The 13856-nt window shown below is 40.8% G+C and overlaps 1 protein-coding gene across 1 annotated transcript in view; it reads right to left on the reverse strand.

Moving 5' to 3' along the window:
- Positions 1-3791, reverse strand: part of COL1A2 (collagen type I alpha 2 chain) — a 66123-nt gene extending 62332 nt beyond the window's left edge. The window contains exons 1-2 of the mRNA XM_061587788.1: positions 3714-3791; positions 2878-2934 (exon numbers count right to left, since the gene is read on the reverse strand). Coding sequence (XP_061443772.1) covers positions 2878-2913 — 36 coding nt within the window. The 5' untranslated portion in view covers positions 2914-2934; positions 3714-3791. The remainder of the gene's footprint in view (positions 1-2877; positions 2935-3713) is intronic.
- Between the last annotated feature and the right edge of the window lie 10065 nt (positions 3792-13856).

A 13856-nucleotide genomic window follows, 5' to 3' on the forward strand; every position in this document is an offset into this window, starting at 1 on the left:
GCTATATCCATACAGAAACTAAGGGCCTTTACAACTTCTTCCTTTTTTTGCTGTTCTCAATTCACATCTTATATAATATAAAACACTTCTGTTGGAACTAAATCTAGGGCCCCATCTGCACTATACACTGTAAGCAGTATCACACCATGTTAAACAATCATGGCTTCCCCCCAAAAATTCTGGGAATTCTTGTAAAAGGTGCTGAGAGTTGTTAGGAGACTTCTATTCCTCTCACAGAGCAATAATTTCCAGAGTGGTTTAAACCTCAATCCCTCTACCGAGGGAACTCTGAAAACTGTAGCTCTGTGAGGGGAATAGGGGCCTCTTAGCAGCTCTCAGAACCCTTAACAAACTACAGCTCCAAGGATTCTTTGGGGGAAGCAATGACTGTTTAAAGTGGTATGATACTACTTTAAATGTATAGTGCAGGTGAGGCCTAATAATTCCAACATTGCAATCCTATGTATGTAAACTTCAAAGCACGTAACTGCTGGTTTTAAAGAAAACTCTGAAGGCATGTTTATTTCAATCTGTGTTTGGTTTAGGGTTGCCAGGTTCCTGGCCTGAGACTGATCCTGTATCTTTAGGAGAAGAGAAAGTCAGCCAAGTGCAGTTGTTCTTGCAACGCTGTAATGAGAAAAACCACAAGGTGGAATTCTCCTTTTGCCCTGCACAACTTTTAAAGATACAGAAGACCTCTTGGTTGCAGCCTCCAAGAGGTCTTCTGTATCTTTAAAACTTGTGCAGGGCAAAAGGAGAATTCCACCTTGTGGTTTTTCTCATTACAGCGTTGCAAGAACACCTGCACTTGGCTGACTTTCTCTTCTCCTAAAGATACAGGATCAGTCTCAGGCCAGGAACCTGGCAACCCTAGTTTGGTTAATGTGCTGTACTAAAATGGTTTAGCAGCTGGTGGTTTAAACTTGATGATTTTAATTTAATGGTATGCTGTAATCATTGTATCTTTATATGAGTCTTAAAATGAATTGTACACCACCTTGTGAGGGCAGAGTGCCCCCAAAAGGTAGGTTAGAAATTCTTTAAATGAAAAAAGCCCCACTGTGTTCAGTGGAGCTTACTTCCTAGTAAATATCTGAGAACCAATCTACACACAATGTTTAGATGTGTAGCTTACCCCAAGTGCAAACTGCCAACACCAAGACTCCAATTTGGTTAGGCATCCTAGGGTGTGTGTGGGGGTAGGGGGCTTTAACAATATTTAACAATATGGATAAAGGGACCTTCACCTGCAATTTGCATAAAAGAAAAAGAACTCCTATTCACATCCACGGAAGGTTTTTTCTTTGTGCAGATTGCAGCTTTGGTGGACACACACACACAACACATCAGGGTCCTAATCCAGATTAGGCTCTCCTACTGGTGCTGTTAATTTTGGGGGGAGGGCAGAGCTTGGAAAAGTTACTTTTTTGAACTACAACTCCCATCAGCCCCAGCCAGCATGGCCACTGGATTGGGTTGATGGGAGTTGTAGTTCAAAAAAAGTAACTTTTCCAAGCTCTGGGGGAGGGTGGGTTAATGCACACTGAAAAGAAAGCTTTGGTATGTTATGAGCATTCTTGCTGTCCGTGCAACCATTTACCTTACAGTTTGCAATGTTTTGATGTGTTGCAAAGGATGGCTTGCATTTGTGCAGATGACGGTTCTGACTTTGTGAAAGTCTGTTTTAACTGCGAGACAGCTAGAGCACGTTTGAGTAGGAGGAATGTAATAAATTAAACAAACCTAACCTACGCACTCTTCCTTAGACATAAATGCCATCAAAACCAAATCAATGAGATAAACTTCTAAGGAAATATGCTTAACATCAGGATATAAATCTAATGTTTTACCATTGGAACACACATGCATTTAAGGATTGCAACTTTATGTTGCAGTTCTAGGCCTATACTTGGGAAATAATCTCCATAGAAATCAGTTGGCTTTATTTCCAAAGAGATGCAGAAAGCTAGTTTCGGCATACATGAGCGTATAGAATGAAAAGAGGAAAGCCTTGAAAATGATTATCAGTCAAGTGATATTGACTTGCTAAACATTTTAAAACAAATATTATTAATTTCATTGGCCAGCATCTCTGTGGAACCTTCGATAGAGAAGAAGAAAAACTTGCTCTGTGACTGCATTGCCAGAATTTATACCCAACAAGCAGTAAGAATTAACAAGCATGAATCATGCAACGGCATAATCACTGCAGCTCAGGTGCTAAATTGGAACTCAGCTCAATAGATCAACTTCCAGTTAACTGTGCTTAGGGCTGATTGATCCAGCCTGTCTGCAAGGTGGCAAGAAATACAGATGAAGAACTAAGTGAACAAGGCCAGCAGTTATCGCAATCTATTCCATGGGGTTTGGTGTACTTACGTTCAGTCCATATCTCATGAGAATGGTAGGATAGTCAGCTATATAGTGACTTCCTGGTTCTAGTCACAAGGGTCTAACAGAACCTGTGTTGGAACCAAAGGGACACTGGATAGCTGACCTACCTTTCACATGCTTTCAACCTCTGAGACGCAGCCTGGAATGGACCCAGGCAGGATGCAAAACTCTTCACAGCATAGGCTTTCTCCATCCATGACATAAGCTGGATAGAGGAATAGTGAGATCCCATGTATTCCTCAAGCATTCAGTTTGCAAGAGAGGACAGGTAAATGCCCAGGCTGCTAGATGGCTGACTGGGAGGTGCAGTGGACCTGATGTTGCTGTGCAGCTATATATACATCACATAGTAGAGGCACAATGTGGCGAGGTCTCCAAGAATAGGCTATTCCTGGGGGCTCTCTGTTGCCACCAGTGGCAGCACATACAAATGCAATTTGAAACTGTGCATATACCTGCTTAAGAAAAGCAGTATTTGCTTACCATAGGTCCGGGACCAAGATCCGCTGCTTTGGACATGTCATACTGAGCAGCAAAGTTCTGTAGGAGATAAAAAGGGTTACATAAATACAATAAGGAAGAGCTTATTCAGAATTCAATAAGGAAGAGCTTATTCAGAATTCAAATAATACACCCTATAGGGTGTCCAAAGGACAATGAATGCTGGGTACTGAATTTGTATTTCCGTATCTGAAGTCCCTTAAGCTTGAGGGAGGGAGAGAGAGGTGGTGTGTGTGCGTGTGCGTGCGTGTGTGTGTGTGTGTGTGTGTGAGAGAGAGAGAGAGAGAGAGAGAGAGAGAGAGAGAGAGAGAGAGACAGAGAGACAGAGAGACAGAGAGACAGAGAGACAGAGAGACAGAGAGACAGAGAGAGAGTGATTGAGTAAGAGACGTTATGAGGTTATATGGCGAAAAGGGACAGCCAGTTGTGTAAGATTGCATTACATATATCACTAGTTTCAGTACTAAAGATCCATTATACAAAACCAATGGCAAAAAGCATTAATGACCTTGTGTCAGCATGAGCTGACTGAACTAAATGCTGACTAGGAAAACAGCTCTTGAGTAAATGTCCACAGAAGGAACACAAGAAAAATGGGAAAAGGTATATTAAAAGTTCCTTCTTTAAAAGTTTCTAGGTCTCCAGGGATGTTCCTACCTATGGATCACAATAGTACTTGTATACATGCCTGAGACGATATGGTCAAAGATAATGGCTCTTGCTTTTGACATGATAGGCCTTTTATGGTTGGTTTGATCATTAGATTCTTCAAGACACTGCCAATCAATTTCAGTAAAATAAAAAGTTGGATGCCTTACTCCGCCAAGACCAGGAAGACCAGGGGGCCCTGGGGGGCCTTGTGGACCATCGTCACCATCTCTGCCTGGTGGACCTGGTGGACCCTATGGGAAAAAAGTATGACATTAAGGTTTTTTAAAAAACATTGAAATAGCTACAGATTTCAAAGGAGTGAAGTCATTAAAACATGAATATATGAAACTGCACATTTGAAAAGGTCTGTCTCTGAACCATTCTTAAACTTCTGGAAGATTAACAGTGCAATCCTATACATCCACACTCAGAAATAAGCCCACTGAGTTCATTGGGGTTATTTGCAGGTAGGAGTTAATTGCTGCCTGAGGCTTCAGCTCAACACATATCTACTCAGAAGTAAGCTCCACTGGATTCAATGGGACTTACTCCCAGGTAAGTGTGTAATGGATTGCATCCTTAGAGACCTTAATACAGGGATGGGGAACATGCGACTCTCCAGAATTTACTGGACAACAACTTCCATCATCTCTGACCATTGGCTATGTACATTGGGGCTGATGGGAGTCACGAGTCCAGCAACATCTGGACGGCCACAGCTTCCTCATCCCTGCCTTAACGTGGAGAAGGCTGACCACCTTAACATTTAGTGAGCATGTTAACTTATTCACACTGCGGTAAAGATTCCCAGTGCCCCAGGGAAGACCTTGGTTGATTACAGAGGTGCCAACTGAAAACACTGAAACTACCAGTAGCCTTTTAACTGCCTTTGGGTGAGTACATGCTCAAATCCCATGTTTTCTGCACTCAGGCCTAGGATAGGTCCAATGTGAATATTCAAGTTAATTAATTCACTGATTTCACTTAAGGTGATGTTGACTTGACTGGCAAAGTGGGGCTAATTGCAGTTTGTACCCTGCTGGATTGAGCAAGTGGTCTTGCAAATGTAATAATCATTATTATTTTCACATATAAGAGTGGAGTGGAGATTGATTTGTTTCCACATAATTTGACTCTAAAATAGATGTTTTTAAATGGTAGGAATCTCAGCTGAACAAAGAGGCACGCTAATTCTCATCAGTTCCAAACTATATTAGTTAACTGAAGAAAAAGCTATCAAAACACTGCACAAACATTCAATGTACTCTGTATTTCCTGATCAACTGCAGAAGATTGTATATATCAGCACAATGCAAGCCAATTTGGCTATCAATCCCATTCTAATTACAGCACTGCAACTTCTGTTTAGCCACAGGTGAAATAAAAAACAGTCTTTACTAAGTCTATTTAGAGCTTACATTTATTCCAAATAACATTTATTGCAAACCTCGCTGATAGGATTTTTTTTTTTAAAAAAAATTGTGTGGCTAACATGAGACCCATCATCTATTACAGTAAGAAAAGGCTGGACCAGAGTGAAATCCAAGCCAGAATCTTTCCTAAACTGCTTCTGAGCCATCACAGTTTCATGCCTTATGTCAGGTAGCTCTTATCAAGTGTACATCTACGGACTGGTGGATTGCAGGTGTCCTCCAAAGGGATGGTAAAGATATTCCCATGTCCTTAATAATTTAAGACTGTAATTTTACATTATCTATGATGCAAACATGAGGCAGGACTGTATTGCCACATCTTCCACCAACCGCTCAGTTTCTGTAGTGGCTGGTAGCAACTCCTTGAAAGTTCAGACTAAAACCTGGAGTGGAATTCACTGCCTCACTGACATGGATCTACCAGTCACCACTGATCAGTTTGCTAATTTCAATGATGAGACAACTTCCAGGTCAGTCAGAAGAGCAAAGCCTTCTGTAATGACTCAGAATGCACCCAGACCTACAGTGACAGTTTTAAAATGAGCAGACGTGCTTAGGGCAAGCATCTTGCACAACACAATTTCAGCCCAAAGCCTTGGTAAGTTGTAAATCAGGCCTTCAACCACCAAACTGAACACACTGGTTGTTTATGGCAACCTACCAGAAGCTCAATAAATGGACTGTTTTTACTACTTAACCTAGGCCTTCAAAACGTGGAGGGAGGGCAGCTATTGTCACACACCTGGGAGCGCCATAATACATGGTGGCAGACTGTGTTGGGCACAGTGGGTCACAAATTGTGTTGGCTTACACACACAATGGTTGCTTCAGTCTAGGCTACTGCTGAGGGAAGAATGAATCTTTAAGTGAATCTTGAAGGCCCAATTTTCAGCAGTTTGTAGGTCTTGGAGCAAAAGCCCAGGCCCCCACTTAGCAGAATTAAGAGGCAACCCCCATACCACAGGGCTTGATTAGCACATTTTGAAGTGAGTGAAGCAGTACACATGACCATCTAAACAGAGGGTCTCCCTGTGAGACCACTGAGTTCAGAATCTAAAGTTACCTACTTGCACCAGTGATCAATAATAAATATACTGTCAAAATGCCCTCAAGACGCTTCACATTTTACATGGTGGCAAAATGCATTTTTACCTATTCATTTACACTCGGTGGGGAGGAATGGGATTCCCCCTGGCTCTGAGACACATATGCCAACTTCATACCCTACATGTTTACATATACATGTTAATTATTTTTTTTAAGTGTGAAGTGGATTCTAGTCACTGAGCCCTAAGGCCTGGGCCATGAATTCCTTTCCTCTTGTGACAGAAATCCCATAGGCAATTCTGAACCCTCAGATAAATCTCTGAGCATAACCCGATTCCCTGCTCCCTCCTCTGAACAATCAAGAGGCATTGCATCGAATATCCCAAGGGGGGACAACTGTATCACATCACCTGTACAATGAATGTGTGTGTTCTCTACCTGGCTAGTCTGGGTCTTTGGAAAGATCCTTGTGGGTGAGATTTGAGAGGGAATCTGGTGGGAGGGGAAAATGCTGGTGGGCAATTAATGCTTTGTTTGTATGAATGGGCAAGCAGCAGGCAAGGGGAAGGACTGTAGAAGGAGATCTCTCTGATTGTGGACTGTGTGTAAACACAATGTCCATTCTTGAGTTCATAAGATTCTGACTCAGGGTTCTTCTGCAAACAGCAGTTATTTATTCACATAGGAATGACAAAGAGGATATATAAGCAATCTTGCTTTGTCAATTAGTAGGACATCAACTACCTGTAAAAGCTAACATCTAATTGGCACAAGCGCTGTTTTCTAATTGTGGGAATCAATGGGAGTAAATTGTCACTGTGTCTAGATTATGACCACATAATCAGCACAGATTAACAGAGAGGCAAGACTTATTATTTGGCATGTATGTTCTACAGGGATGTAGTGTATTTAGCCCATTATGTGTGAACAGATCTTCAACATACACGTTATTTAATTCAATTTTTCCTTTTCTTTCCTCATCAAGATACCATGAGCCTTCTCTAATTACAGTGTAGTTTTAAGATTGCATTTTTGGAAAGCCATTTTGGATATTTTGGAAACCTCTCAAGACACTTTAATGGGAATGATAAATACTTAACCCTTTGCAATAGACCTTTTGAACTATTTGATGATACTTGCTGTCCAAATTCTGGCCTCATCTAAGGCGATACAACTCCCCTGACCTTTCCCAAACGGTGCCCAAAACACTTCCCCAAATAAATGTGCTCAATTATACACAACACAACCTTGTTTATATATCCAATTAGCACAACCTCATTTTTATGTCCAAAACGTCACACACAAAAACTGGATAACCATAACTCTGTATAAGATAGAATGTCCTTTTACAGTGGTGGTGGTACATAATGATTTCATATAACCAGGAGATTTAGTAGTGAAGTTCATATAACAGAGCTTTTTTACTCTGTTCAGTGCATATGAACAACCATGCTCTTTCCTATTTATCCAACAACGATTCAGATATAACAAGCAAAATGAACATAATCATTCTTTACCCTGTCTCCTTGTGGCCCTTTGTCTCCTCTGCGGCCCTGAAAAAGAAACAAAAAACAATAGAACTGGTAAACGAGTCTTTCAAGCAGTCATTTTAAGCATAGAAACCTATGGCATTGATAAGAATTGTCTGTTGATGAAAACACGACCACTACTACATGGGTATAGCTGAAAGACATAACTAATCATTTGCCTTTAGTGCAAGAGCAGAAATTGAACTCGTACTTTTACTTTAATAACAAAGCAGAGATGTACAGAAATAAAAGCCTACTCTTCATTAAGCGACTAGCATTCACTTATTTGCACATTTAGAATGCAATCCTTTATAGACTTTCCTGGGAGTAAACACCATTTGAGGCTTACTTCTGAGTAGACATGTCTAGGATTATGCTGTTAATCTCCTAACCAAACATGTACATTCCGTACAAATATTTCATAATTTGCAAAATTATTTGACATCAGTAAATTCTGAGGGAGCCTCAAGAAGAATGATTTAGGTTGACTCTTATCCCTGTGAATACCAGTTCAACTTTCATGCTTATTAAATTCTGGCTTCAGTCTACTTATACATGAATCCTAGTCACCTCAGCTAGCACTCCACTACTTTTAGTTAAACTTATTGGGTTGTATCCAAGTTAGTCCAACTCAGAGTAGACCCACTGAAATTAATGAACATGACTAACATCAGTCTCTTAATTTCAATGACTCTACTCGGAATAAAATTTAACTGGATATTTTCAACCAAGGTTATGTCCCATCCAGCAGTACCTTAGAAGCAAGCCACATGGAATTTGGTGGGATTTACTTCTGAATAAACATATTTAAGAGCAGGCTGCAAGTGTAAGTACCTTTGCTGTGTTGCTAAGCAAATTCACGTGAAATCAATGGTATTTACTTTCCAAAGTTTAGGTTTTCAGTTTCACATTAAAGTAAAAAGGACATGATTTTGTACGTTAACAGTACAGTCCTATATATATCTACTCAGAGGTAAGCCCCAAAGAGTTCAATAGTCCTTTACTTCATGTAAGGACCTATTGGATTGCAGTCTTTATGAGCTCTATTTTCACTAGATCTCCTGGACTCAGCTTTACAAATGCAGGAGATCCCTAGGAATAGATTATGGCTCCATAATACTTATGAGAATCTCTTAAAATGTGCTTACCCTCCGTCCTCCCGTCGCCTAGAAAGGAATGAATATGAAGTTAGAGGAAAGTTAAAATTAGCACTATTTCATGGTAAACACTAGAATTAACCCAGTTATTTTTAGGCAAGTTAACTTAAAGCAGAAAAAAACCCTCATTATGTGTTAGTATTTGCTACATCATGCAAATGAGATTTTTTTTTAAAAAATCATACCTGAATTCATTCATGCTTTTCAACTGCAAATATGTCTTTAGGGGTACTCTGGCTTTAAAATATAGGTATGAATCTCCAAAACTGTTGTGCATGCAATGTGTTTCTTGCTACTGTCCCGTATCCTCTTAATCTTACGTTCACCTATGAAGGTTGCTTTTTTACAAGGACAGCCCATTAGGAAACTAGGGGTGGGGACATTTTTGGGCAGTCCTCATGATACTAAGTCTGCAGTAGCTTGACCATGCACTTCTTGTTGCAACTACAGTTAGTAAATAGCCATTCCAGAAAAAAAGGGTATAAAATAGCCTACTCGTGTCTATTAGTCTGTATGCTTTATTTTGAAAGTAATTGTACTGACCTCAGTTACATCTGGAAAAAAAATAAAAAAATAAAAAGAACATTACTGTTTACGATTCAGAACATATTACACTTGAAGTAATGTAGTTATCATGATTTAAAATACTAATGGTAGGAAATCTAAATATGATATGACACTTTAAAAACTGGTTTAATTCTGATCCCATTGCTGATGGAAGGCCTGTTTGATTTGGAAAGGTTTTTTCCTGACTTTAAGTTCTGATGGATATATTTAATACAAGGTTTTATAAAACCCACAACTAGGTTCGAAAGGGGCATGAGTGAAGCACCAGATATACACAGGGACTATCTTGCCCCCCCTTTCACACACACTGAAAAAAAACTCCACTCCTGAAGAGAGGGGCCCCTACAGAATAGGACTTGATAAGAGCGTGAAATAAAGGGAAATAGGCAAATCCTCTCAAGCATGCGCAAATGTGCTTTCTGCTCATGCACGAGGTTTCATGGATTCCAGGAACGATGATCATGCAACATTTCTTCTAGGAAATGCTTTTTTAAAATGAGTGTATGTCTTACAGTAAACCAAAAACAGTGAGTTTAGCTTTTGAACTTAAGATGGTTCAAGCCAAGGTAATTCTTGTCCATATTCTTGTATATAACATATAACCTAAATTTGTTTTAAGAAACTCTCTTGGGTCAGTCTGTTCTCTCTCATCCTTTTGGATGTGAGAATTCTTTGAAGAGGATTACTAAGGATTTGTATAGACATTTTTGGAATTCAGAAGTTAACAGATTCCTTAGCGAAGATATTCCCCTGTGTCTTGATTATTAAGGCTGCAGTAAGCTCCAGCGAACTCTATGGGATTTACTTCCCTATAGACATGTCTAGGATTGCATTGTTATTCTGCCAAACTTTAAACTGGGAAAAGAGGACACTCTGAACTGCCTAGGGGATAAAATCCCAAAATTTATATATAGGCTAGGATCCAAAAAAAGCCATGTGTCTATCCCTAAGAGGTCCTTGAACTTAATTATTTTTATTTATTAATTATTATATTTATATCTCAACTTTCCTCCAAGGAGCTGAAGGTGGTAATGCTTGTGCCCCTCCCCATTTTAATCTCACAACAAACCTGTGAGGTAGGTTAGGCTGAAACAGAGTGACATGGGCTCCTCAAATAGCAACCCTCCACATGGGTTGTGATGTGGCATGTGGGAGGAGCCTGCTGTTCCAAGAAAAGGCCAACATTTCCACTGTGGGCAGACTGAAACAGCTCCGGAACCTAGCAATAGTACTGTAATTTTATCATTGTTTTCTAAGCTATCCCACATTTTGAGCACTGTGCATTCTGATTTTTTAAAAAACGATTACCCTGTTATACATGTCCAAGTTCATGCAAATGCAGCACAAATAACATGATTTGTCACTCTAAGGTGTGTGTGGGGGGCACTCTTTGGAGCTCCAAATGTCGTTGGTCTCCAATTGCCATCAGCTCTAGCCAGGACAGCCAATGGTCAGGGATTATTGGAGTTGTAGTCCAATAACATCTGGAGGGCCACAGGCTCCACATCCTTGTGGCTTAGAGGTCACAAGAAATCATGCTCCAGTGGGGCTTCCTATTCTACAGCTCCATAAGTTCTCTTTCTGATTCCCTTCTCTCCTGCCTGCTGCAAGATGCGTCTGGAATACTGCTTCTTACTGAAGGGGCAGGAAAAAGGGTTAGGTGAACTTTCTGTCCGAGCAACAAAGCAAATAAAGAGTTTCTGCTGCATATTCCCTCTCTTTCAGAGAGAGACTCCATCTGGCATCTGGAAGCCCTACATACAGAGAAGTTTTTTTAAGTATCAATCTGTGTACATGTATGTATTAATGTGCCATGGGAGCATTTGAGTGGCAATTGTAAAAAGCTGCTCGCCCAGAGAGAAATGCATTTGTGACCTGAGTAAATAGTGAAGTGCAAAAGGTGCTTATGAGGTGTAATTCTATTCTAGGGAGTAAGCAAGTTCAGTTGTGTTAATAGGCCTTTCTCCCTAGTAACTGTGTTTAGCATTGCAGCTTTAAATCAATAGACAAATTGTCAGATAAGAAACCTTAAAATCCTCTTCTTAATATCTCAACTAGATAATTATTATTTCAAAAACTCAACAGCAATGCTGGGACAGAATAACAAACTCATACTGATTTGAATTAGGAGAGTACTAATAGGAAGCTGAATTATGGTGGAAACGACTAATTCTGTGCATTATTAATAAAACATTAAAATCATGGTTCCTATAAGAATAAGATTAGACATTCTTTTTGACAAGGTAATGTTTGTCAATGGAACTTGCTAGGGTTAAGGGCTAATTGATGGAATCTGTATTGTGGATCTCTAAATGTTAACTGTGACAGGAAAGCCATTCTTTCTGCTGGCCACTAGAGGGAGAGATAAATCTGAAGACAGCCACAGCTGTATAATTGATAGTGTAAAGACAAGAATGCTCCTACATTATTTTTGGCTAGTGGTCAATCATTAATTGCAGTAGCCCTAGGAGAATCCCCGGCTGCCAACTTGATTCAGTAAATCCAGTTGTCTGTTGGATAAAACATGGCACTTAACACTAACATTAACATTAACACTTCTGTTAAGCATTTGCCACACGCAATGCACAAAGAACTTCAGGAGTTTCTGATGCATGCATGTGCTGCATGAGCCAATGTGAAGGCTATAACTTGCACATATTTAAAATGCACAATATAGGGATGGTGACAATGCTTTGCTGGATGGCTTCAGCAGGACGCAAGGTTCTGAGTGACACAGAACTCTTTTTGTCAGTCAGATGTAATGTTAAAGATTGCCTGCTCCTACAACTATGATCACTGTGCCTAATATAATATAGAAATTTTGGTCTGGATATAGGAAATCCAAGTTTAATCCATACTCAGTTGTGAAGTCCGTGTGGCCTTGGGAAAATTGTTAGCCTAACCTACCTCACAGGGCCATTGTGAGGGTAAAGCACCACTATAATCTTACATTAGCCAATGTAACAGATATCTATTTGCTGAGACTAACCTGGCAACAGCTGCCCATTCAAAGTTTTACTATCTAGAAATACACCCATGTGGGCCTACGGATAAAGATGATTTCAGATAATATTATTTATGTGAATAGTCTACCGATGGTGGAAGTCACAAAAATACATTACTGGATTTTTTTAGGAGAAACTTTTTATGTCTCCACTAGAGCTTTAAAAAAAGTTGTGTTGGAAGGTTCCTGGAATATCCATTTCATTGTATTCTTTCATTTCTTGAACCAAAGGATGAGGAATGGACACTTCTGGTTTTCTAAAAATGTGTCTTCTTTCTTCCCCAAATAAATCAAAACAAAACATTTCTTATCAAATCCAGATACAACTGCTTACAAGGGCTCTCCCCCTCTCTCATTAAGTGTGTGCCCTCCAAGCGTAACTAAAGTATCTCATAAATAATCACCATAGTATCTTTACAAACACTTGGTGGTCCATCTGGACTCCACATACACCGCGTAGGGTCCCCTGCACTACCGCCTCGTTCCCTCTAGAGGGTGCGTTGTGAGCGTCCCTAGAACTGCACACAAAGATCACGTACAACGCCCTAAAAAGCGACTGTTCTCAAGGATCTGGTGATCTGTTGTTTCCTAAATTTCGTTCAGAACGCTCAGCAAACCTCCAACCCCCAACCCCATTTTAAAAATTCTCCCAGGAGACGATGCTGATACATTTAGGATTTCTCTTATTTCTTAATGCCAATGTCATTCCATTCGCAATTGCTCTCCATCCCATTTAATTTTTTCAGTAATGGGTTCCGTTTTAAGATCTCCCTTCTCTTTAAAAAGAGGGGTTTGGAGTATGGGAGGGGGAGGTGGAAAGCAGAAAGGCTGCTTGGCTTTTTGCCAGGATCACCATATATGAGCCAAGGAGGGGGTGGGTGGGTGGAGGCAGTAAGCTTTGCAGAAGTCTCAACCCTTCTCATCGTCTTATTGTAGTGGAGAGAGCTTTTGTCAGTTCTATTCGATGCAAAGGACAACTGCGATTCCCAAGCCGCAGTCTAGCTAACTGAATGGGGCTGCCCCCCAAGAGCTACCTGGGTGCTAGGCAGGACTTTCTCACGCTTTGGAACACGCCCAGATCTGCACGATAACTTTCCCTTATCGTCTCCCAAGAAAGGAGATTCAAGGAAGAATTCAGCGGCAGGGCAATAATCCTTAGGATATGATCCCCCCCCTTCTCCCCCTCCGCCACCCAAACAGTCTAAAGGCACTTACATTGACTGGTTGCTAGGCATGAAGTTACTGCGAGCAGCAACAAAATCCGTGTATCCACAAAGCTGAGCATGTCTACTTGCTCGACATGCAGACTCCTTGTGTTTCAGAGTCCCTGGGTCGGTGGTGAGCTATGACTTAAGGGACGCAGGCATACAGTCGTGGTGACGAGTAACTCCAAACTTAGCAGTAACCTGCTGCCCGGGTTGCTAAAATAATAATGCCCTCGACGGCCCTATTTATACGACAGGAGGATCATCGTGCTGGCCCAGCCGTGGAACGCGCCGCAGCCAATGAGAGAGCAGGGGAGCTCGGTCGGAGGGGTGTGGGCTGGGCTGCGAGGAGCCTGGGCCTCGTCACG

This window comes from Rhineura floridana, chromosome 10 (assembly GCF_030035675.1).
Source record: "Rhineura floridana isolate rRhiFlo1 chromosome 10, rRhiFlo1.hap2, whole genome shotgun sequence".
Lineage (NCBI taxonomy): Eukaryota > Metazoa > Chordata > Lepidosauria > Squamata > Rhineuridae > Rhineura > Rhineura floridana.